The sequence below is a fragment of the Lygodium microphyllum genome, chromosome 17, assembly GCF_053477565.2.
Source record: "Lygodium microphyllum isolate KBCC chromosome 17, Lygodium_microphyllum_v1.1.10, whole genome shotgun sequence".
NCBI classification, from domain to species: Eukaryota; Viridiplantae; Streptophyta; class Polypodiopsida; order Schizaeales; family Lygodiaceae; genus Lygodium; species Lygodium microphyllum.
The window spans coordinates 100,767,787-100,793,961 of NC_141151.1; the positions used below are offsets into that span (position 1 = coordinate 100,767,787).

The following is a 26,175-nucleotide window of genomic DNA, read 5'->3' on the forward strand; positions in this document are numbered from 1 at the left end:
AAATTTAATCCTCATGGATGTTTTGTTGAGAATATGAAAAATAAAGGTCGCTTGATAGCAAAAGGAAATAAGAATAGCAGAATGTTTACGTTGGATGCAGACATGTCTGAGTTGAGTGCAGCAATGTTTACACATGGGACCGGTGTAGTTGCAGATATTGATATCTGGCATAAACGCATTGGTCATGTTAATGTACGACTTAAATCAATGCAGGCCCAAAATATTGTTGCAGGATTGCCTAAATTCAAGGTTGCAGAAATGCATAAGGTATGTGAAGCCTGTCAATTTGGAAAACAGGCAAGGAAACCATTTCCTAGACATGTTCAAGAGAGTAAGAAGCCATTGGAATTAATCCACACTGATGTGTGGACTACTAAAGCTACATCTATTGGAGGCTGTCATTATTTTGTCACTTTTATTGATGACTATAGTAGAAAAGTTTGGGTGTATTTTATGAAAAAGAAAAGTAAAGTGTTTGGGCATTTCAAAACTCTTAAAGCTATGGTTGAAAAAGAAACATGTCTGTAATTAAAATACCTAAGGTCAGATGGAGGGGGAGAGTACCTCTCAAATGAGTTTGCAAGATTCCTGCAGGAGCATGGCATAAAGCAGCAATATTCATGCAGTCATACCCCACAACAAAATGGAATTGCAAAAAGGAAAAACAGGCATATTGGAGAGGTATCTCGTGCCATGCTCAATGAAAAAGACTTACCAGATTTTTACTGGGCTGAAGCATTTGCTACAGCAGTCTACATAATGAACAGGACTCCCACTGCAGCAATACCTCCAGAGCAGAGGTATACTGGTAGAAAACCAGATATTTCTCATTTGAAAATTTTTTATTGCATTGCCTATATTCATCTGCCAGATAAGTTGAGATCCAAGTTAGATCCAAAAGCTGAGAAGTCCATCTTTATTGGCTACTCTCTGCAGCAGAAAGGGTATAGATACTATAATCCTTCTACTCGTAAGTTTACAGTGAGCAAAGATATTTTTTATGAAATGAGTAGCTGGTATAAACCAGTAAATGTGATTGATGATGTAGATGCACAAAATGGGAATGCTGCACAGATTTCACAGCAGCAGTCACAAAATATTAGTGGACCTGAAGTGTCCTCTAAAAGTGGTTCACATTCTTTGCCATGGACAGGCAGATTGAGATCAGGAGAATCTTCTCAAAACAATGCAGAGAGTGGTATGCAAGTTTCACGAAAAGAAAAAGAGAAGGTAGATCAGCCCATGTTTGATGTGAATGCAGGTCACTCTTATGTGGATGGTGAATCCAGTGGCTCAGAACAGAGCATTGATGATGAGTTGGGTATTCCTTCTATTGTTACACATGGAGTAAGGAAAACCAGGGATGTTTTGAGAGCACCTGGAAGTGAGCCTACTTTACGCAGGTCTACTAGAGCTAGGTATCCTGTGGATAGACTGAAATATGATGAATTTACAGACATTCATTATGCCTATACAGTCAAAGTGATACAGAAACCAAAACCCACTTCTTTTGAGCAAGCCATGGGAAAAGAAAAATGGGAGAAAGGCATGGATGAAAAAATGGATGCCTTGGAAGCAAATGCTACGTGGGAATTGGTACCTTTGCCTAAAGATAAGAATGCAATTTGTTGTAAGTGGGTTTATAAAGTGAAGCACAATGCAGATGGTTCTGTGAACAGATACAAGGCAAGATTAGTAGTCAAGGAATATGCACAAACATATGGCATTGATTATGAAGAAACATTCAGTCCGATTGCAAGGATGGCAACCGTAACAGTAGTCATTGCTATGGCTGCATCAAAGGGATGGTCTTTACATCAGATGGATGTAAAGAATGCCTTCTTGCATGGTGATTTGCAAGAAGAGGTCTATATAGAGCAGCCACCAGGTTATGTGCATGTTGTTCATCCTGAGTTTGTTTACAGGTTGAAAAAAGCCTTGTATGGCTTGAAGCAAGCACCTAGAGCATGGTCTGACAAGATAAGACAGTATCTTATCACTATTGGCTTTCAGATTTCCAAGGCAGATTTCTCACTTTATGTGAGAAAAACAGAGAAAGATATTATGTTGCTTGGCATTTATGTTGATGATTTGATTATCACAGGTGATAGTGATGAAGATATCCTTCATGTGAAAATGCTATTAAAGCAGAAGTTTAAGATGAAGGATTTGGGAGAGAAGCATTATTTCTTGGGTATTGAGGTGATTAGATCACCAAGTGGGATATGGCTCTCGCAAAGGTAGTATAGATTGGACATGCTGTCCGAATATGGGATGACAGGCTGTAAGCCTATTTCAGTTCCTTTGGAGCAAAATGTGAAGTTGAGCCCAGATGCAGGTGAGCTTCTCGAAGACCCTACTATGTACAGACGCATAGTAGGAAGTTTGATTTATATAACTATTACCAGGCCAGATTTGAGCTATGCTGTTGGATTGGTAAGTCAGTTTACACAGGCTCCAAGGAAACCACATTTAGATGCGGCTAGACGCATACTCAGGTATGTGAAGTCCACATTGCAGTATGGACTATTTTATGAGACTGGGATTCAGATACAGTTACATGGATACACTGATGCTGATTGGGCTGGTAGTATTTCTGATAGACTATCTACCAGTAGATATATGTTCTCTTTTGGGAGTACTGCAGTCACTTGGAGCAACAAGAAACAATCTGCAGTTGCCTTGTCGAGCACAGAGGCTGAGTACAAGGGTGCAGCAATGGCTGAATGTGAGGTAGCTTGGTTACATAAGCTACTTTATGATATGCATCGGCCTACAGATGGGCCAGTTGTCATTTATTGTGACAACATGAGTAGTATACACTTGGCAAATAAACCAGTATATCATGCTAGAACAAAGCACATTGAGGTGCACTATCACTATGTGCGGGAGAGGGTTTTACTAGGTCTTATTGATCTAGTTCATGTCAGCACAGAGGATCAGGTAGCTGACATATTCACGAAGGCATTGGGCGCAGAGAAGCTGCGCAAGTTCAAAGACCTGCTTGGTGTGCAGGAATTAGGATTGAGCTCGAGGGGGGGTGTTGAGATATCGAGCTCCACTTGTAATATGCCAGGGTGACCGTTGTGCATTTATGTCACCGACTTGTTAGTTGCAGATGCGGTTGGTACACCGCCCATGAATAATAGCTAGATGACAGCTATCCTTATCTACTCTAGTTCGTGGTTTAGTTAGTATACCACCATAGTTAGTTGAGTTTGGTTTGAGGCCCATATATAGGGTTCTTCTATTTCTTTGTATGAGAGTTCTTTTCGGCTTACACAACTAAGAAGAGGAAAACTGTTTTCAGCCTCCACCTATGTGTGTATTCCCCCATTGTGCAAGCAAGAAAGCTATAAGTGAGACTCCTTCCTTCTCTCCCACAATCTTGACAACCATTACCTGTTGGATTTTTTACATCCCTACTGGAATTTTTCCATGCCCATCTGATATAGTTTCCTAGCATTAAATGCTGGTCGGCTTGTTTTAAGTGCCGAGAGAGTAGGTTGCCAAGATTTAGGGGCAATTGGCTATATATAGCCTCCCCCCACTCACTTAGTAGATTACCTTCCATTCTTCCCTTGCAAGTTTGCAAGTGCACACTCTGACTTCGACTTTCTCCTCCGTCTTGAGTGCTACCATCATCATCAGCCTAATCCGGTGCCCTCATTAGCGCTATGGGACATGTGAAAGGACTAATCGATCCTCCTATATTCAGCATTTGTTTCTTGGTCAATGCAGATGTCTTTTTCTTTTCTTGCAGTCTCTCTCCATTCCTTTGTCTCTGTGTTCATGTTACCTTTCCGCTGCGCATCCTCACAAGGATATCTTGGAACAGATGTTTAAAAATCTCTTACTTGCGAAGAGAATCAGCTAATGCACATACGGATAAGGGTGATGCTATGGCAAATCACCTCACATACATTCAAGATTTGAGAGATCAACTATTGAATATCGAAGAGGTGCTAACAGATGATGAGATGATAAACATCACCTTAACTCTCTTCCAAAGTTTTACCTTGGATTTCATACTTCATTGTATTTGTCTTTAAGGGGGGCATATGGACTTGACAGGCCTTGTGTTGCAAGAGAAACAAACCAAGAAGAATATTGCTAATTGTTCAAGTGATGTACCCATGCTTTCCAAATACAAAGGCAAAGGCAAAGGCAAAGGCAAAGCAAAGCAACCAATGAAAAATCAGCCAAGGGCTAATGTGGGACAGCCATCTAGCAAGGCTACCTGTGATGCAAATAAAGGCAAGAAGAAAGAAAAATGCCACTATTGTAAGAAGCCCAATCATTACATTGAAGAATGCAAAAAGAGATGTGCCAAAGGGAAGAAAAAAGTCTCCGGTTTGGTTGACCACGAGACATCTACCACTCGGTCTTCGGATGGGGATACTACAACCAACTTTGTTGAGAACTATGCATTCTTGACATGCAATTATGACAATCCTATGGCTGATCCTACATTTAATGTAGCTGAAACGCAACATGCATTGTACTTTGACAATGGGGCAGCTAGACACATCACTTCACGGAAATGTCTATTTACATCTATGCATTCAACCCTTGCAAGAAAGAGAGTTACATGTGCAAGTAACTCTAGCTGTGATGTCTATGGCATTCGTTCAATGCTGATTACTATCGTAGATGGATTTAACTTTATGCGATTTGTTTATTCCTAGGATTACAAAAAATATATTGTCAATTTTAACATTCAATAAGCAAGGCTTTCAAGTCATCTTTGAAGATGACAATCCATGAGATGGAGGACCGTTCTTCAATTGTCTCATCTTTGGAGCAGCCCTTGGCTCATCGATAGCAATGCTTAGAGTCACACAACTCCTTGCAAAGATTGGCTGCAAGATCTCCATCCTTTAGTCATTGTTGGTACATTTCTCTGATGCCTAATTGTGGTGTTGGTACCTTGCTACTATTGCTTGATTTTCCATTGAGCCCTGTTTCAAAATTCCTATATGTGTTCCAAATTAGGGCTTCCCACTCCTCTCAGTTCATGGCCTTGCTAGACTTGATACTAGGGTTGTCTTCATTGAGCAAACCATCTTTGTTGAGGATTCTTCTATAGGAGCCATTCTTGTGACCCGTCGATAGAAGAGGAGGCTATACAGGCTCCATTTGCCTTCCTTTGTACACAATCCTCCGAGGCAGTCTTCTAATGTTGCATCCATTTCCATTTATGCATCATCTATCCCAAAGATTCCATTTCATCCCCCACCTTCTCCTCTAGTGGTTCCCTCATACCCTTCCCTTTCAAAGGGGGAAAATATCAATGATGCGGCTACTGATTTCCTAGTCCCTTTTGTTCCGAAGGGGGGTTCCCACGATCATGAGGAGCTTCTTCATTGATGAACTACATCACAGGACTTTGACATTCCTTTTACTACCCTCAAATCCCCTTCAATTTCTTTGGCCTTCAACCACATCCTGTTAAGGACTTGGTCACCTCCAAGACAACACAAACATGGTCAAGGCAAATTAGGACAGTTTATACATCATCGCATTTAACAAGAGCATTTCAAGCAATAAATATGTGGGTCATTATCATTGTATATTGTACTGTACTAGATCACCCATAATCTGAGAGAGGGTGTTAGTGGACATGTCATTTCATGTGTGAGTCTATGCATGTTCCAGTGGGTTGGGCACAATAGAGTACTTTAGGTATTTTTTTGGTGCTTATTTACGAGATTTTTGGGATTGATTGGTTGGTCGACTGCATTATGAGGCCATTATTATGCTCGATGACCTGATGCTCATTGCTTATTTGGCATTATTTTATGCCTATGTATTCAGGCACTCCCTCCTCCTCTATCATTAACTCATTTGCATACTTCCATAGCATGTACTAATGGCAAGAGGGAGTCAATGCCACCAGTGAATCACATTGTTTTTATACTATCTCATGTCTTGCTACATGGATTCCATTTCCCGAGCATCTCTTTCTTTCTGAGTTCCTGTGCAATGTTCTTCTTTTCTATACAGTGTTTTTCTTTTCTCTTGTGTTATGCAATCTATTATAGCAATTTCCTACGCTTCCATTGCTCCATCCACTTCTAACAAGGTCTACCCTAGTCACATTCATCTTCTAATTGTCCACATTGAGAGAGATCTTGGGATAAGAGTGCCTCCTGAGCACTCCCACATTGTATCCAGCTTAGACATCATTTTGTACTGATCAGCCATGTATTGTTTATTGTTTAGCTTTCACTTAGTGACTAGTCATAGCATTAGATGACAGCTATCTAGAGACTTGGGAAAATTCACGGACTTTTCAAATGTGACATTTTGGACTCGTAGGCCATTTGGCATTTTGTAGGCATTAATCTCTCTCTCTCTCTCTCTCTCTCTCTCTCTCTCTCTCTCTCTCTCTCTCTCGTTCACTTCTTTCAGTCTGGTCATACACTTACAGGATTTGTTGCACTTTGACATGGTATTAGAGCAATGTTGAAGGACTGATTGATTGTGGGGAGACCTAAAGAGGAGATTTCATCACGAGACCAACGCTGTGTTTTCAGTGTTTGAGTGCAAACGAGAGGGCTGCACATCGACACAAGGCTAGAGCGAGCGGAGATGAATGGAAAAGGGAGATTAAATTGCTGTTTTTGTGCGGGGACTGCTATCAAAGGAGGAGGAAATGCTGTATTTTCAGCCTTTTGCAACAGATTTGAGATTTTAAGATTTTAATCACCTCTGCTAGTTGAGACAGGTTTGGGACCAGTGAAAGAAGATCTCTGGCTAATAAAATAACCAGACCAGATAAATCTAATTCTAAAACTCGATTGTCCTCTGGTAAGAACCATTTAGACCCTAATCCCCAATTGATACCATGCCCGCTGCTTGTGCCATGGCCCATGATTTGAGGCCACTTTATCCACACTGCAAGCGTCAGTAAAGTAACAAAGCAGCTTTATGCAAGAGAAATTGTGGTTTTAAGATGCCAATGCACTATGAGCCATAGTCCTTCTACAAAGGAGATGAGCGGCAAGTTGCATATGCATGCACACACAACCATGCATACACTACACATTTTTTCCTCCTCTCATAACCTAATAGGTTACCACCTTGTAACTTACCAGTTGAACACGGCCGCTGACTGGAATTCTGAATCGGTTTTTGTTTGAAGGAGAGTCTTCCAAAGAACTGTTTTTCTTGTTCCTGTTTCCTTTACTTTTCAAGCCGTTGGCACTCCCAACAAGATCAATTGAGGCATAGTAGAGTAACAAGTTGTCCACATCCACACAAGAAACAGAAAAAGGAAGCTTTTGCATAGGTGGTGACCAAGGTCCACCAGTTATACTGAGCAGTGCAAGAAAACCATCCAGCTTCTGCAAAAAGTTCCATAAACAAGTTAGATATCACCATCTGGCTCGCAGGTCACAACTTCCAAAATTTCACAACACTCCTGACAACCAAATACCACAAGCAAGTGACCACATGGCAGATATCTAAACACTACAACCAGAAGAACAAATGGGCATCCAAATAATGGCTCTTGCTGCAGGATAGACAAAGCTAATGTAACAAAATGCCGTCACAGCTTCTCACAGCATGAAACACACATTATATAGCTACCTTGCATGGTTTTCCTGCTAGAAATCGGCCAGATAACAAAGACTCCTCAAATGAACCCACAAGTGACCTCCTAGTCGAGCTAATTGCACTGGCAGCAGGCTTATACCCAGGTTGCATAAATCGGCCAGCTTCAAGTGTCCAGTCTGGGCATTGTGACTGCTGCTTATGTCCAGACTGTGAAAATAAGTCATCATCATACTCGTCCTCAGCAAGTAGAGACTGAGCCTTTGTCTCCTTTGAATGGTGTTTCACTGAAGGAGTTCTACTGGCAGTAAATGTAGATGGAACTTGCTTGGTAGCATCAAGGTCGCTGGACAAACTCTTTGCCTTTGAAAGGCATCTTGGCCCAAGTGGTGATAAGGAAAGAGCTGGGATGCTCGATTGTTGAGGTGAATGCTCAAACAAAGTTGTCTTTGTCCATTTGTCCGCCTTGACTTGCCGTCCCCTAGGAGGAGATGTATAATCCTGAGACTCGCGTTGCAATGCTTGCGCTTCTTTTGCTGTGAGCAATGGGCCATCAGTCGGCAAGCAGCTGTAATCTACTTTGGCCACCCTTCTAGGGTGGCAGTCCTTATCCAATGAAGGGATGTTCAATGGGCTGCTTGTAATACAGTTACTATTCTTTGCAGTTTGGTAAATACAAAACCCCGTACTTACATCTTCCAGCACAAAGTCAGTGCCAGAATTCTGTTCCTCCTTTGCCCTTTGATTGTCAATATGGGAATCTGGTTCCAAATATCCAAGCAAAGCCACATTGTCTGTACTGGAAAGCAAATCTGATAGAGGAGAAAATGTCTTCTTTCTCGATAGTCCAGCATGCTGGTGACCAAGTTCTTGCGACGAGATAATACTTTCCTGACTTTTGACCTTGAGTGTGTCATTCCTTGTCTCTTGACTTCTTCCCTTGCATTCAAGCCCGTGTGTCTCAAAGCCAACAATGATTGAAGCAGGACTACTGCTGAATTCCTTGTGAGAATGTGGAGACTTGCCGATTGTAGAACCCACAATTTCATGTTTTGTGTCAAAGTTACTAGGATGGATGATAAGATCCCTTGATCTATGAGCTTCAGTGACCTTGTTTAAGTGCGTGCTTGAACCAAGACTTATTACTGACGAGTTAAACCCGATGGAGTTACCAGTCACAATACTCTGATCATAGACAGTGGTACCATAGCTACTTTGAGAAGTTGCAATGTCCAAAGTGTCAAAAGGATCTCTTTTCCACGAACTGCTAGGAGTAGAAGCTATAAAGTGATCCTGGGCAACTGAATCTGTTCCGCCATTATCATGATCACCATATGGAGGCTGGGGCAACCCCATTGCTTTAAAGACTCTTCGCACCCTTTTAGGAATTTCAAAGAACAAAATACCCTTCTACAGTCCAGTACCTCTCACGGTAATCTAACTCAATCAATACCTACATCCAACAGAATCATATAATCTCGCCAAGCCATAGCTTGAAAGGACTAGTTGAACAAGTTTTCGTGACTGCTTCTCCAGCTCTCAACTCATCGAGCTAGTATAGGAGCTACTAAGAATATGTCCTCTGCAACTGAGCATCAAAAAGTACAATGTTTCATTGTCTCTTATAAACCTGAGGCAGACTCTTTCAAGTACAGCTTATCAAGAAAATTAACGTCACAAACAGATAGCAATACTCATAGCAACACCCCCGTGACTAGAAGGCCTGATTTTGAACGGGAAGAATACACCTTGTGATAATGATCACTTTGGCACTGCCCGGTGGCTCAAATTTCTCTGCAACCAGGCAAACAAAGTGAGTTGTGCTGTCCCCCCTCCTCCAATGGACTACAGGAGGAAGCAACATATCTCCCTTGATAGCAGGGAGTAGACACCTCTCTCTCTCTCTCTCTCTCTCTCTCTCTCTCTCTCTCTCTCTCTCTCAGATCCAAAGTCTCTTTTTGGCGATTTCAGTGACAATTTCTGGAACCCATTACAGATCAAGTTATATCACACCGCTTGTGACCCTCAATAGCTACTCAAAGCTTGTAATAGCACGTATATGAAACTTTCACTAAAAGAAGCTCCTTTCTATCAATCAGCACTACCACAAAGGCTGTTTGATCATGGAATCATCCCAGCAAGTGCGTCTAGGCCTTGATGAAGAACATACCACCAGAGGCGTGTTTTGTGCCTCAAGGAATCACCAAGCAGACAGACAGAGGCAATGACCCATGGGAAGGCTATACTTTGAGCAGTTACATCAGACCATTACACACGTGTAATCCGGCCAGACAGAGAAACTGCAATGCCAGAGAAGAAGAGGCTGGATTGGATGGATGCAATCCTAAAAGCCTGTATTATGTGGTAGAGGGCTAAATGCAGCAAAAGGAGGGTATAAATGCTGTTTTCAGTGACGAGGGGGGGCGAGGCGAACCACATAATGGGCTTGTGGGCGGATGGACCCAGAGTGGGAGATGGAGACCCACTACATGAAAAGGGGGGCGGAGGCCAAGCCCACCATGAAAGGAGGCCCAATTCGCAAACGCGAGAGGCAGAGGATCCGGGGCGAACAGAGAGAAGGGGCTTGCAGGAATCGGGAGATACGCAGAGCAGGGGATCCCGCGACCAATTGAAGGATGCGAGAGACGCCCACGTCTCCCAAATGCTTGCGTGCGGTGGGCTGACTCTCTCTCTCTCTCTCTCTCTCTCTCTCTCTCTCTCTCTCTCTCTCTCGTGTCTTCTCTCTCTCTCTTTCCGGAGTCCGCCTGTGTATTATTATTACTTGGACGGACCATATGCAAACTGCGTCTGGCTTCTGACCCCCCGACGCCAGCACGCTACCTACATCCCACATCATGTCCCAAACCCACCGCCAGGTCCTTTCACACTCCGCCATCCGTCCTGCCTACCCGTAACCCGCCTTTGGCATGTCTGTCATTTCATCAACCAGGGAATTTCTCGTAACACAGTTTTTGACAATTTCCCATGTGGGAAAAAAGGCTCTCTTTTGTCGTTCTCCAAGGGACAGATCTCATACCTAGCTAGGTATGATTGAGTGCTTACCTTAACATCATGAGCTTTTCTGAGAGAGGGCCTACACATGAGCTTGTGCCACATACCTAGGTAGGTGAGGTTGGGTTTTTATCCCAGTACACCTAGCAAGGTATGGAGTCCCTCCCTCATAGAAGCTCATGATGTTGTAGTAATTTACAATGTGGGAATTAGTTTAAATTTTCTTGTGAATGATGTGAAAAGAAGCATTCTTTCCCAAGGTTATTTTCATAACTCGTCAAATGCATGAGCGAACATTGGACACCATGAGATTTCTAATGCAAGCCCTAGTTGCATAGCTTTCGTGCTTATCTACTTGCTGTAAAGTGTCGCAACACATGGTTAGTGGCAATCGAAAAGGGATTTTAGCCTTCCCAAGGAGCTCTCATTGGTGGCTATTGTCGCGTGACAATTTTTGGGGAGCACATCCAGTACCAGTCATTTTTGTGGACAGGTCAAATGGTATTCTACAATCCACATTAGATTGTGTGCATTGCCCAACCAAATGAGTGTGAAAATGGGGATTACCATTTATTGAACCGAATTGGCTCCTTTTCTTCTCAATAAATGTGGGAAGACAAGTCTACTTCTAGTGAACAATCCAAATAGGTGGTGGTACGTTATGAAACCCAAGTACATGGGCATCTTTAAACCTTGGAAGGTAGTCTACATTTGAAGGTCAAACTCATAGTGTTAACATGGTTTTCCTCATGCAGAGTTTTTGCTAGTTATTAGATGTCCCCAGCAAACTAGTACCTTACTTTTAGTATTCAATCTCTCATGTGTCTCATTATGCACTTTTAGGTTATGAAAACAAGATTTATATGTAAACCAATTCCACTCTCAGACAATTGCCATATGAGAAAGAGGTAGATGACTTATAACATCCATGTACAGAACTTGTGATAATAAAATGAGTTCTTCACCCAACCATAGTTTCATATAGATCCAAGTATGGATCCCACCCTTTATCTAGCCATTCCTCAATTGAACTTTCAATCGCCAAGTGTTTAGAAGACAATGATATATTGTGTTCCTATGAGTGCGAATCGTGTTGAGAAATAAGCTATGGGCTAAGTCATAGTCTATGTATGCATAAGTAAAGTAGTGGCTATGTGTGAAGTGACTTAAAGATTGAAAGGTATTTATCACTTTAGAGGATACTTTTGTGTATACCAGTGGATAATGAGAGGAGAAGAAGAATGGAGATGAAGATGAAGAAAAACTCTTGAGCCTCCATATCTTATGCCATTGCTCCTTCTATTGTGCATCCTATTCTATTCTTTTCAATTGGTATTAGAGGGGGAGTGCAAGATCAAAAGCTTAGACCAAGGAGTGTGTTGAATCGAGGTCTATATCGAATTGAAAGCTTGCTTTCTGCCATTAAATCGAGTACTAATCTTTGACCAATCCACCTAAAACAAGTACATTGGATTGTGGAGCCATTGGAGCTTAGATTTTAGGCATTGGTGCTCATTTTGAATGTATTTGGAAAGTCAAAGGAGACCAGAAATTATGGATGACATTAAGGTTTTGTTGGTCTTCCAGTTCAAATTGACCTATGTATCGATTGTCAGAAGCTAGGATGCAGCCTAAGCTCAAGGCCTACTTGATCCCGAAAGCATAGGGCTTGCTCATGGAAAGCATAGGGTGCGCTCGAAAAAAAGAAGCAAGGGGTTTATGTTATAGAGACATAGAAGGCGATTGAAGAGTAGCAACGGTGATTAATGTGAAAGCTTGAAGCCTTGGACTTCATCAATTGAGGTAAGAGGACGTTCTTGAGCAGGTCGAAATGATTCGAAGCATATTGAAGGCCTTGGCGATTCCACACTATCCAAAAAACGACCGAGTTGTTTTCTTATTCTCCCTCATTTGTAATCTCAATACAATGGTTAATTAACCTCTTCAATCCAACCCATGTTCACATTGATAAATCATGAATTAGTTGCACCATTTTTGTTTCGCACTCAATAGTAGTGAATTGGTTATTTCTAGAGTTATTTTCACATTGAGTTGGGTCGAATTGGTTTGGATTGAACCAGTTCATGGGTTATATGTTTGCATTACAAAAGATTGAGCTAGATGTTTTGTGGTTAAAGACTGGTTTTATGCCATTCTTGAGTGCCAAATCAAGGGGAAAAAGTGTCAAAAATTTTCTAGAAAAAAATTCTAGATTGAGCTTGTCTAGGACTTCATTCTTGGCATGAAAAACTACATAAGAACTATATGAAAATTGTCAATTTTTGACCCATGTTTTGATGCTTTTTAGATCATATGAGCATGATTCGAGCCATGTTTTCACTGTTTCTTGCTAGACAGCTAATGTTTGACATACGGGCATGATATATGTGAACACAAGTATGATACCTATTGCACTAGAACTCAATTTACATGCATTGGCTTGGGCATTTTGAATGCTTTATGGTCTCGGTTTTGACCAGTTGATGCTCGGTCTTGTTTATATGCTTGGATATTGATTTGACACATTCTATACAACTATTTTTGTCGAGTTTGCAATTGTTATAATTTCAAAAACTACATAGATTGCGCAAATTGTGGGTGGCAATTTACTAAGGACAACTATAGAGTATGGTCCTACCATATAGAAAATTTATTTATGGGAAGAGGTCTTCGGGACCTCATTATAGGTGAAGATGTATGCCTAGAACCACCTAATGAGCCCATTGAGGAATAGAAAAGGGTGTATAAGGATTGGGCAAGCAAAAATAGAAAAGTCTTGCATTAGATATCTATATGTATCTCAGAGACACTGATTCTGCACATTAAAAAGGCAGATATTTATAAGGATGCTTAGGAAATCATTGAGAAGATGTATGGCACATGTACGAAGGCCAAGAAAATACAACTACAGCAGATCTTGCATGGTGTATGGTGAGGAAATAGAAGCAACATTGGACTATTTGCATAATGCCCAAATCGGGTCCTTCCTTGACCCATAAACATAGCATATTGCTTACGAACTCACTCTTTCTCAAAGTGACCAAACTGCCCACAATAATGGCATGCACCATCTCTCTGTGGACTAGAACGTACTCTACCTATAGAGTAGGATCTCCCATTGCCTCTAGGCATAAAATCACCATGTCCAAAAGTACTACGGCCTTGTACAAAAGTGTCTCCATGGCCATAAGATAACCATCTAGCTCTAAATGAGCTACCACGGCCTCGTCGATGATAAAGCACTCTATTTTGATTTGCATTCTTTCCACTACTTGATGCATTGAGCCCCAACTTGATATTTTCCGTAAGAAGCAAAGCAATTAACTCTTCAAAAGAAAGCATTGATCCTCCTCTCACAAAAATGGAGGCATCAAGGGACATGTATGCCAATCCAAGTCCATTTAGAGTGACTGATACTAAATCGTCATTATCAACTAGTGCATTTATGGAAGCAAGATCTTTTGTAACTTGCTTTACATGTGGATATAGTGCTGGTGGCTATGGTTCTAGAGGTGGTTCATCACCTAGAGGTTATCTCTTCGCCATGGAGCATGTAGTTGGCAGTATGACACACCTTCCTAGAGAGAATGACTAGTTTTTGGATTCATGTGCTACAAAACCATATGACTCACCGTGTAGAATGGTTTAATAGAAAATAGCAAATGCAAATTGAAATGTATGTGGCTATGAGAGATGACACATTGCATAAGATAACTCATATTGGGAGTGTGCTCTTAGTCGACTAGAGATAGAACTAAAAATAAGCTTCGGGATATCTTATGTGTGCCCACTATCACTAAAAATTTGGCTTCAGTTGGTCAAAATGGCTAATCGAAAGTTGCAAGCTAGGTTTAACAAGTATGGTTACTTCATTGAGGATTTCAGGAATGGGAAACTTGGCAAGCTTATTGATCGTGGTCAAAAGCAAGGTAGGTTATTTACTTTGGATGTCTATGTATATTGAGATAGGGCATGGACAAGACAAAGATGTAGAACTATGGCATAGAAGGATTGGACATGTGAATTTAGAAAGGCTTAAATAGATGTAGTCTAGACAAGTGGTTCGTGGGCTTTCACAGTTTGGATATATAAATTATAATCATGTGTGTGAGACTTGTCAGTTTGGCAAATGGTCTAGACTCCCATATTTAATAGGAGCTTCCTCCTGAAATATCACTTTGCATATCTCAATTACTTGCTCAGGTTACTTATGCATCTTTCCTCATGGAAAACAACATCATGGCTACGGATGACCTTCCTAGCCTACAAACTCCATATATGATAGGCCATCTTATTTGTATCCCCATAACCAAGAAAGCTGCATTTTACTAATTTAGGATCCATCTTATTGCATTTGTCCTTGGAAACATGGCAAAAAGCCTCACATCCAAAGATACACAAATGAGCATATGATGGAGGTTTTCTAGGCCATATCTCCTTTGCAACTTGGCAACCAATAGCAGTGCTGCATGGGGATGTGTTTATCAAGTGTATGGTAGTAGTAACTGCCTCAATCCAAAAATATTGTGGTAAGTATACCTAGCTAAGCATACTACGGACTCTCTCTTGAATCATTCTATTCATGCACTTTGCAACACCATTTTTGGGGTGGGGTATAAGGGGCAGTCAACCAGCACTTAATACCCCGCTCATTGACTAATCAAATACTTTAGAGACATATTTACCCCCATTATCTGACCTTAGGTATTTTAGCATATGCCTAGATTGGTTCTCAATAAGAGCAAACCAACACGTAAAGGTGGCCAATACATCTGATTTCTGCTTTATGGAATATGCCCAGACCTTATGCGAATAATAATCAATGAAAGTCACAAAGTACTTTGTGCCACTTAGTTGATTGATAGGGCATGGGACCACGTACATTAGAATGAACAAGAGCTAGATGCTCACCCATGCGCATAATACCAGATTTCTTATGAGAACTACATGTCTGCTTGCCATAAAGACAATGATCACATGAATCAAAACATTTGCAGTCAAGGGGCTGAAGATACTACAAATGAGAAAGCATTTTTATTCCTTTTAAAGATATGTGCCCAAGGTAATGATGCCATAAAGATACATATGGTATATCAACCACATCCAAAACATGGTTAATAAATCTAGATATACGTAAGGGATAGAGGTTGCCAACCTTGGCACCTCGAGCAAAGACAAGATTTCCATTGGTAATCTTCTACATGGAATCGCCAAAAGATACATGATATCCTGCATCATCCAGCTGTCTAGCAAAGAGTAGGCTTTCGGTCAAAGCCAAAACATGGCATACATCATGCAAAACAAAAGTGTTGCTTGAAGCAAACTACAGTCTAATTTCACCAATGCTATAATAATATCCAATGCCAAGTCATTTCCCAGTCTCACAGAACCTGTAATATTATGATATGAATGAAACCAATCCTTATACAAGGTAGCATGAAAAGAAGCCCCGAATCAAGGAGCGAGCACGGAGAAAAAGACGATGAGGCATCAACCAAGTGCTGACTAACATCAAGAGAAGAAGTTTCCAAGATGTAATCATCATCAGAGTCAAGCTCCAAGGCATTTATCTCCTCAATTTTCACACTAGACTTACTAGGAACAATGCTATGATCATGAGACTTATTTTATACTTGCCCTTGCCTTTCTCATTGTGCTTATCATTATGCATCTTATGGCATTGTGGCTTAATATGACCCTACTTTCCACAATAATGACATATAAGAGAGGCCTTACAATCACGGGACTTATTGTGAGATTGCTTGGGAGACTGGAATCTCTACGAGTCTCTGCCACAATGATCATTATTGCTCTTACCATCATGTCTCCCCTAACACTCAATGCATGAGAAGTGTGGGATGCATCCACATTCTTTTTGTTTATCTCCTCTGTGAGTAAGATACTCTCAACATTTTGGAGTTTCAAATCATCCTTAGGCATATTAGCACATATGGTAGTACAAAAAAGTGTCCCATGACTCGAGAAGTGTCACAAGCAAGAATAAGGGAGGAAGATTATCCTTAAACTTGATGCCTTGTAAAGTCAAGTGACTAAAAATCAAATGAAACTCATTCAAATGCATGGATACACTAGTTCCTTACTTCATGCAAAGGTCCATGAGTTGTTTCAACCAATATATCTGTGAAGCAGGGCTTTGATTATCATAAAGATTACATATCTTCTCCCATAATGACTAAGCATTATCCTCAGGTGCCACAACATTGAAATAAACCTATTTTTGACAATGATTGTATAATAGTGGATTTACATAGCTCATTCAACTCATCCCAAGTATCCTGATCAATGTCTTTGGGCTTTATATTCTTGGTTTTTAAAGGCCTAGCCTACTTCTTGGTGAAGTTTGTGCCATCAAGCTTTTCAATGTTAAAAATAGTACTATCATTTGAAGAACTAGTCATAATGACAGTATACCAATGTAAAATCCAAGAGAATGGGCTATTGTGAATGATTGCAAATTAACCCCAAAACTTAGCCAAAAACAAAGGCAAAACAGGAGGAAAGACCAAAGTATAGAGGTGTCTACCGACTACAAGCAATAGACTCCCAAAGTGCATTGTCTAGTCTCTAAGACAATGCTGAAAACTATAATTACAACAATGTTGAAATAAAGACATTTGCTTCTATTAATCCAACTATGGGTAAAGCCAAGAAAGCAAGCTCCCATTGTTAGGGATATCTAAGTAGCAACCAAGATACTAAGAGTAAAACTAGCAGTGACTAAGTGCAGACCATCAGTACCAAAGACTGTTACAAACTTGAATTATTAGTAAGCTATGTTGAGATATCGAGCTCCACTCGTGATATGCCAGGGTGACCGTTGTGCATTTATGTCACCGACTTGTCAGTTGCAGATGCGGTTGGTACACCGCCCATGAATAATAGCTAGATGACGGCTATTCTTATCTACTCTAGTTCGTGGCTCAGTTAGTATGCCACCTTAGTTAGTTGAGTTTGGTTTGAGACCCATATATAGGGTTCTTCTATTTCTATGTACTTGAGTTCTTTTTTGCTTACACAACTAAGAAGAGGAAAATTGTTTTTCAGCCTCCACATGTGTGTGTATTCCCCCATTGTGCAAGCAAGAAAGCTACAAGTGAGACTCCTTCCTTCTCTCCCACAATATTGACATGGTATCAGAGCCTTGTTCATGGTAAGGAGCTCAAGAAGCAAGCCAAGTTCGCGGTGTTCTGGTAAGAGAACCAGTGTTGATTTCATTTTTCTGTTTTAGGAGCAAGTCTCTGCAGGTAGCACATCCGGAAAGTGCAAGAGTGCATTGTCTCAGATTGAGACGCCCTTCGCGGTGTAGTAGGAGAGAAGTATATGCTGCGGGCAAGGGCTTTAGCCCTTGGTTGCTCTGTTTTTTTTATTTGAGGCCATTTCGGGGCCTGTTTTGGAGGCGGAAGTTTTCTGCACGCACTCAGGAAAAGGCCCTGTTTTATGTTGTGCGACCACTGTTCTACAGGTCGGTGAAAAGTTACCACAGAAATTGCATCGTATGCTTGTGTGCAGAGACATTGGGAGTTACAGAATCATCCTTGTTTCCTATTTATGCAAAATCGTCACTAGGAAGTGACTGTGTGGTCAAATACCACTTTCGCCAGTTTTGCAGATTTGCCCTTGTGAGGGTGAAGCTGTGTTTTTTGCAGTGACAGAATTTTTTACAGTGTTCTGTAATGGCGTCTGATTCTCTTTCACAGATTGTCACTGAAAAGCTTGACAAGAACAACTTCCAAGCATGGAAGTTCAGAATGACGAATTTCCTTATGGGAAAATGATATTGGGAATTCGTTGCAGGAAATGAAGAAGAAACAGTTCTTCTTGATGTTTCCAATCAACAGCAAATGCAGGCGTTTAAAGCATGGCATGAGAGAGCTAGAAAAGTTATGTATTGGCTGTCTATTAGCATTTCAGACTCTATGATTGTGCATATTCAAGATGCAAGTATGCCAAAGGAGGCATGGGATACTTTGTCAAAAATGTATAGCACAAATACGCAAGCCAGGAAAATGCAGCTCAAGCAAGAGTTGCACAATGTGCAAAGAGAAAATATGAGCATCAATGACTACCACATGAAGGTGAAGAAGATTGCAGATGCACTTGCTTCCATTGGGTCGCCAGTGGAAGATGATGATTTAGTTTTTGTGACCTTGAATGGTCTAGGAAAGGATTATGCACAGTTTCGAACATCCATTTCTGTCCGTGAAAGATTTCCTCATTTTGAGGAGTTGATTGCTTTTCTAATTTCTGAGGAGCAGAGAAATGGTGGTGCATCTTCTTCAGGAGGAACTTCAAAAGAAGCTGTCTTCTACTCAAATGCTGAAAGAGGTAGAGGCAGAGGTGGAGGAGGTCGATCTGGAGGCCGTGGTAGAAATCAGAATATGCAGCAAACTCAAGAAAACCAGTCCTATGGAGGAGGACGTGGTAACTCTAGAGGCAGGGGGAGCCAAAGAGGTCGTGGTGGATGGCAAAGAGGCCAAAATGCAAACAGCAATGTTGAATGCTACTACTGTGGTAAAATGGATCATATGGCTAAAGACTGCTATAAAAAGCAGAATGACATCATGAATGGGAAATTGCAACAACGGAATTATGCATCTTCTAATAGACAGGGTGATGACAGAAATGAGCATTTGTTTATGGTGCAGCACATGAACAATTCTGTGACAAGTGCAAAAGAAAGCAACGATGTATGGTATGTTGACTCAGGTGCATCAAACCACATGATAGGTCATGCAGAATGGATGGAGGATGCAAGGAAAATGGAAAAACCAGGATTTGTGGAGACTGGTGATGATACTGCACATTCTATTGTGCAAATTGGAAAAATTCATTTGTCTATGCAGGATGGGAAAAAGAAATACCTGTCCGATGTATTTCATGTCCCGAATATCACCAAGAATCTAGTTTCTATTGGTCAAATGGTTGAGCAGGGCTTGCAGGTCAGATTTAATCCTCATGGATGCTTTGTTGAGGATATGAAAAATAAAGGTCGCTTGATAGCAAAAGGAAAGAAGAAGGGTAGAATGTTTACGTTGGATGCAGACATGCCTGAATTGAGTGCAGCAATGTTTGCACATGGGACCGATGTAGTTGCAGATATTGATATCTGGCATAAACGCATTGGTCATGTTAATGTACAACGACTTAAATCAATGCAGGCCCAAAATATTGTTACAGGATTGCCTAAATTCAAGGTTGCAGAAATGCATAAGGTATGTGAAGCCTGTCAATTTGGAAAACAGGCAAGGAAACCATTTCCTAGACATGTTCAAGAGAGTAAGAAGCCATTGGAATTAATCCACACTGATGTGTGGACTACTAAAGCTGCATCTCTTAGAGGCTGTCATTATTTTGTTACTTTTATTGATGACTATAGTAGAAAAGTTTGGGTGTATTTTATGAAAAAGAAAAGTGAAGTTTTTGGGCATTTCAAAACTCTTAAAGCTATGGTTGAAAAAGAAACAGGCCTGCAAATAAAATGCCTAAGGTCAGATGGAGGGGGAGAGTACCTCTCAAATGAGTTTGCAAGGTTCTTGCAGGAGCATGGCATAAGGCAGCAATATTCATGTAGTCATACCCCACAACAAAATGGAATTGCAGAAAGGAAAAACAAGCATATTGGAGAGGTATCTCGTGCCATGCTCAACGAAAAAGACTTGCCAGATTTTTACTGGGCTGAAGCAGTTGCTACAGCAGTCTACATAATGAACAGGACTCCCACTGCAGCAATACATGGGATGACTCCAGAGGAGAGGTATACTGGTAGGAAACCAGATATTTCTCATTTGAAGATTTTTGGTTGCATTGCCTATGTTCATGTGCCAGATGAGTTGAGATCGAAGTTGGATCCAAAAGTTGAGAAGTGCATCTTTATTGGTTACTCTTGCAGAGCAGAAAGGGTACGTATGCTATAACCCTTCTACTCGTAAGTTTACAGTGAGTAGAGATGTTGTTTTTGATGAGATGAGTAGGTGGTATAAACCAGTAAATGTGATTGATGATGTAGATGCTCAAAATGGTAATGCTGCACAGATTTCACAACAGCAGTCACAAAATATTAGTGGACCTGGAGCGTCCTCTAGCAGTGGTTCACATTCTTCTCCATGGACAGTCAGATTGAGATCAGGAGAATCTTCTCAAAGTAATGCAGATAGTGGTATTCAGGTATCACGAAAAGGAAAAGAGAAGGTAGATCAGCCCATGTTTGATGTGAATGCAGGTCACTCTTATGTGTATGGTGAATCCAGTGGCTAAGAACAGAGCATTGATGATGAGTTGGGTATTCCTTCTATTATTACACCTGGAGTAAGGTAGACCAGGGATGTTTTGAGAGCACCTGGGAGTGAACCTACTTTGCGCAGGTCTACGAGAGCTAGGTATCCTGTGGATAGGCTGAAATATGATGGATTTACAGCCATTCACTATGCCTATATGGTCAAAGTGATACACGAATCAGAACCCACTTCTTTTGAGCAAGCCATGGGAAAAGAAAAATGGGAGAACGCCATGGATGAAGAAATGGATGCCTTGGAAGCAAATGCTACATGGGAATTAGTACCTTTGCCTCAAGGTAAGAATGCAATTGGCTGTAAGTGGGCTTATAAGGTGAAGCACAATGCAGATGGTTCTGTGAACAGATACAAGGCAAGATTAGTAGCCAAGGGGTATGCACAAACATATGGCATTGATTATGAAGAAACATTCAGTCTGGTTGCAAGGATGGCAACCGTAAGAGCAGTCATTGCTATGGCTGCATCAAAGGAATGGTCTTTACATCAGATGGATGTAAAGAATGCCTTCTTGCATGGTGATTTGCAAGAAGAGGTATATATGGAGCAGCCACCAGGTTATGTGCATGCTATTCATCCTGAGTTTATTTACAGGTTGAAGAAAGCCTTGTATGGCTTGAAGCAAGTACCTAGAGCATGGTCTGACAAGATAGGACAATATCTTGTCACTATTGGCTTTCAGATTTCCAAGGCAGATTTCTCACTTTATGTGAGAAAAATAGAGAAAGCTATTATGCTACTTGTCATTTATATTGATGATTTGATTATGACAGGTGACAGTGATGAAGATATCCTTCATGTGAAAATGCTATTGAAGCAGAAGTTTGAGATGAAGGATTTGGGAGAGCTGCGTTATTTATTGGGCATTGAGGTGATTAGATCACCAAGTGGGATATGGCTCTTGCAGAGGTAGTATGGATTGGACATGCTGTCCAAATATGGGATGACAGGCTGTAAGCCTATTTCAGTTCCTTTGGAGCAGAATGTGAAGCTAAGCGCAGATGCAGGTGAGCTTCTGGAAGACCATACTATGTACAGACGCATAGTAGGAAGCTTGATTTGTATGACTATTACCAGGCCAGATTTGAGCTATGCTCTTGGATTGGTAAGTCAGTTTATGCAGGCTCCAAGGAAACCGCATTTGGATGCGGCTAGACGCATACTCAGGTATGTGAAGTCCACATTGCAGTATGGACTACTTTATGAGACTGGGGTTTAGATACAGTTGCATGGATACACTGATGGTGATTGAGCTGGTAGTATTTCTGATAGACGATCTACCAGTGGATATGTGTTCTCTTTTGGGAGTGCTGCAGTCACTTGGAGTAGTAAGAAACAGCCTACAGTTGCCTTGTTGAGCACAGAGGCTGAGTACAGGGGTGCAACAATGGCTGCATGTGAGGTAGCTTGGTTGCATAAGCTACTTTATGATATGCATCAGCCTATAGATGGGCCAGTTGTCATTTATTGTGACAACATGAGGAGTAACATTTGGCAAATAACCCAGTCTATCATGCTAGAACAAAGCACATTGAGGTGCATTATCACTATGTGTGGGAGAGGGTTTTACTAGGTCTTATTGATCTAGTTTATGTCAGCACAGAGGATCAGGTAGCTGACATATTTACGAAGGCATTGGGCGCAGAGAAGCTGCGCAAGTTCAGAGACTTGCTTGGTGTGCAGGAATTGGGATTGAGCTCGAGGGGGAGTGTTGAGATATCGAGCTCCACTCGTGATATGCCAGGGTGACCGTTGTGTATTTATGTCACCGACTTGTCAGTTGTTGCAGATGCGGTTGGTACACCGCCCATGAATAATAGCTAGATGACAGCTATCCTTATCTATTCTAGTTCGTGGCTCAGTTAGTATGCCACCTTAGTTAGTTGAGTTTAGTTTGAGACCCATATATAGGGTTCTTCTATTTCTATGTACTTGAGTTCTTTTTGGCTTACACAACTAAGAAGAGGAAAACTATTTTTCAGCCTCCACGTGTGTGTGTATTCTCCCATTGTGCAAGCAAGAAAGCTACAAGTGAGACTCCTTCCTTCTTTCCCACAATCTTGACAAGCTATACATCCCATATGCATATATATCATTGACAAACTATGAACAAAGGTAAGTACCAATGTCCAAAGTATACGAAATCAAATTAGCCCACAAGTGGAGATAAATGCATCCAATATCATACAAGAGATCATATACATGAACCAAGAGTCCCATTGGCTTAAAGAACCAAGAGATCATATACATGAACCTAGAGTCCCATTGGCTCAAATAACCAAGCTCTGCCAAGTAAGTACAAGCATCTCCCATTGGAAGAGAGTCAACAATGCAAAGTGAGCAAGCAAAGCTCAAGACATATACATCAAAGCATCCAAGAAACCCAAGCGCTTCACAAATACTTCCATGCGTATAAGTGTCAAGTGAAGATTCAATATCCATAAGTAAGTAAGTATAGAAGCTTAAAGCAACTGACCAAAGTCCAAGTACATCCATATATGGCTCAAATCCAAGTATCAAATCATGTCATAACCATATCTGGGCTCATACATCAATGCTGGATATCCTCATAAACATGTGGCAAACTTAAAATACCATGTAGACACAATAGTCATTCAAAGCATGAAGCTCATTGTTGTATGCTTCTTCTCCAAACTATTATGACAGTAATAAATTTGTGCAAAACTGAGCTAATCAAGCTCTAAACAATCCAAATAGCATCCCAAAATCATAAAACATGCATTACAATTTGCTATCCAAACCAAAACTATTATATTTTGTGTGAAACAGAGAATAGAAAGCTACACAAAATCAACGTTGTGAGTGCTCACATTTGTGTCTCTCATCACATCTTCATTTCTAGCTATAGAACACTTGAATCTAATACTATGTGCAAAAGTTATGGAATAAGGCTCGACTAAGCCTTAGGAAGCTCCTTGATAAGCTGGAATAAGCTAAGAGAAGGGAAGATTCAATGCATACCTTGGGAGGAAGAAATAATGGTTGCCATGAAACTTTGAGCTAACACTTTGAATTCGAGCTGAAGCAAAGGATGAAGAACCTCCTTGAATGGTTAGCTCTCATACTAGTTGCAAGGTAGAGCCTGAGTGAAAGCATGCAAATAGAAACAAGAGCTATGGTGGAGAGAGAGAGAGAGAGAGAGAGAGAGAGAGAGAGAGAGACTATATACGGGAACTCCAATAGTCACAATGTGTGATTGACCTTCCCTTATTTGATAGTCAGTGAAAGAATGAATAATAAAGTGACAATGATGGGCACCCACCACCTACAGTGTACAAGTGTGTGATCATGATGTATAAAGTAAATATAGGGTGGTGTAGGCATAGGTGCCTTTACCCCCAACACAACAACAGAGTTACACATATATTTACTGAAGCATTAGGCAAAGATAAGTTTGAGTACTTTAGAAGTGCACTTGGTGTATTGTATTTGCAAGCTCATTATGAGCTTGAGGAGAAGTGTTGAGAAATAAGATATAGGCTAAGTCATAGTCTATGTATGCATAAAGAAAGTAGGGGTTGTGTGTGAAGTGACTTAAAGGTCTTTGTGTGTATTAGTGGACAGTGAGAGAAGGAGAAGAATGAAGAAGATGATGAATAAAAACTCGAGCCTCCATATCTTGTGCCATTGCTCTTTCCATTGTGCATCCTATTCTATTCTTTTCAAATCTATCTACTAACAATCAAAGGAGCCCCACATGCAAGCAAAATAGAGTAAGCCACCACAAATCTAGCTAAGAATAGCGATTCATTGTAAACACATCTCGTGTAATATAAGTGATCTTTGAGCATGCTTGTGTAAGTCTTTTCATCTTACAATCTTTTATTGGTTGTCGATCATATAGTCATATCACTTGAGTCTCCTACCATAACATTTTCATCATATGAGAGCCATGGCTAGGCTAAGTGTGACTTTAAATGGAGCCTTAGTTTTAGGTCAAGCTGGACAACATTGCTCTCTTAATCTTTTCTTTATGTGGTTCTATAATCAAGATATGTTGGACTTGAATCAGCATAAGCCCCTTGGCATCCTCTACTCAAGATGCTTATAGAAGTCAGCACGAAGCCTTATTCATTGCAGTTCCAAGGAAGACAAGAAAGTTAGATGTGTGCATGTTCTTGCAGAAAGCACTTGAAGAAGAGATAAGATAAGCCATAAGTCTAAATCAATAGATCAAGAAAATACCAAATAAGGAAAGGAAAGTTAATAGAAGAAGTTTGCAAAGCACTCCATATGTTGCTACTTTACACATCATCCACACTTGAAATAGAAGAAGATGGGTGTTGCACTACTTTCTTTAATGACAAGCAATCCAATGGAGTAAGAAAGTAAGCATAATCTAATGAAAATGGGATCAAGGATAAAGTCAAAGTGCCATTTGCATTTTGTCATAGACAACAAAGAGCAACCCTTTTGTTGCTAAATTAGTGAACCAAGAATCAATAAAATATTTGTCGTTGAATACTTACTCGAATAATAGTTTATAGTGGTATACCACAACAAATTAGATGATATACAAGGGATAGCAATACATAGGGCAACATTGAGTGCTCTTGCTAGAGGGGAGAGAAAGAAGGGGTTTGTTGATTACCCTTGCACATTACTAGCAACCAAAGGAGAAGAAAAAGGATATCCCTTTTCACATTTGTTGCACACCCACTTGTGCCTTTTTCTTGTTTTAATTGAGTGCTCAAACTCCAAGCAAGCCTGTAATATTGCTCCACACTCAAAGATCCAAATAGTGCATATACTATTGTATGATTACTATATGGGTGTGACTTAGATATTACTTATTTAGAAGACTACTTGATTGGTTCTTTAGAGTTATGTAGTCAATGAAGTAAGGGACCTTGGTAGTTGATAATGGGAAAGATTATCTATGTTGAGAAAAAGGGTACATTAAGAAGAGTATGGGGAGACACCATCAATATGTTGGACAAAGCATTGTATCCTAGCTAAACAATTTTGAAGGCCAAGGTCTCCAATGACCGCAACTACTTGTGGTGGTTGGAGAAATTGATTTCTTTTTCAAGTGTACTTCTTCCTTGCTTCTGTTATTGCTATTATGGCACTAAAGTGAATGAGAATGCGAGTGAGAGAGTGCAAGTGACTCAAGTAGATAGGTCTAATCACGGGCGAGTTGAGCTCGTTAGATATATCCTGACCTTGATGTGCCCTAAGCAAGTGTGGAGAAACTAAGATAAGCCAACTAAGGCCAATTGGCATACTTAGGGCACATTATCCTAACCTTGATGTGCCCTGAGCTAGCCAA

General features: G+C 40.7%; 1 protein-coding gene across 2 annotated transcripts in view; it reads right to left on the minus strand.

Annotated features, from left to right (window-relative positions):
* Positions 1–10,292, minus strand: part of LOC148022194 (uncharacterized) — a 47,271-nt gene extending 36,979 nt beyond the window's left edge. Inside the window, exons 1-3 of one of the 2 annotated variants that reach the window (XM_087697834.1) lie at positions 9,995–10,292; positions 7,597–9,354; positions 7,098–7,349 (exon numbers count right to left, since the gene is read on the minus strand). In XM_087697834.1, coding sequence (XP_087553960.1) covers positions 7,098–7,349; positions 7,597–8,916 — 1,572 coding nt within the window. In that variant the 5' untranslated portion in view covers positions 8,917–9,354; positions 9,995–10,292. Of the gene's footprint in view, positions 1–7,097; positions 7,350–7,596 lie in introns of both variants that reach the window. The other variant, XM_087697835.1, reaches the window with a different exon arrangement.
* Positions 10,293–26,175: the final 15,883 nt, after the last annotated feature.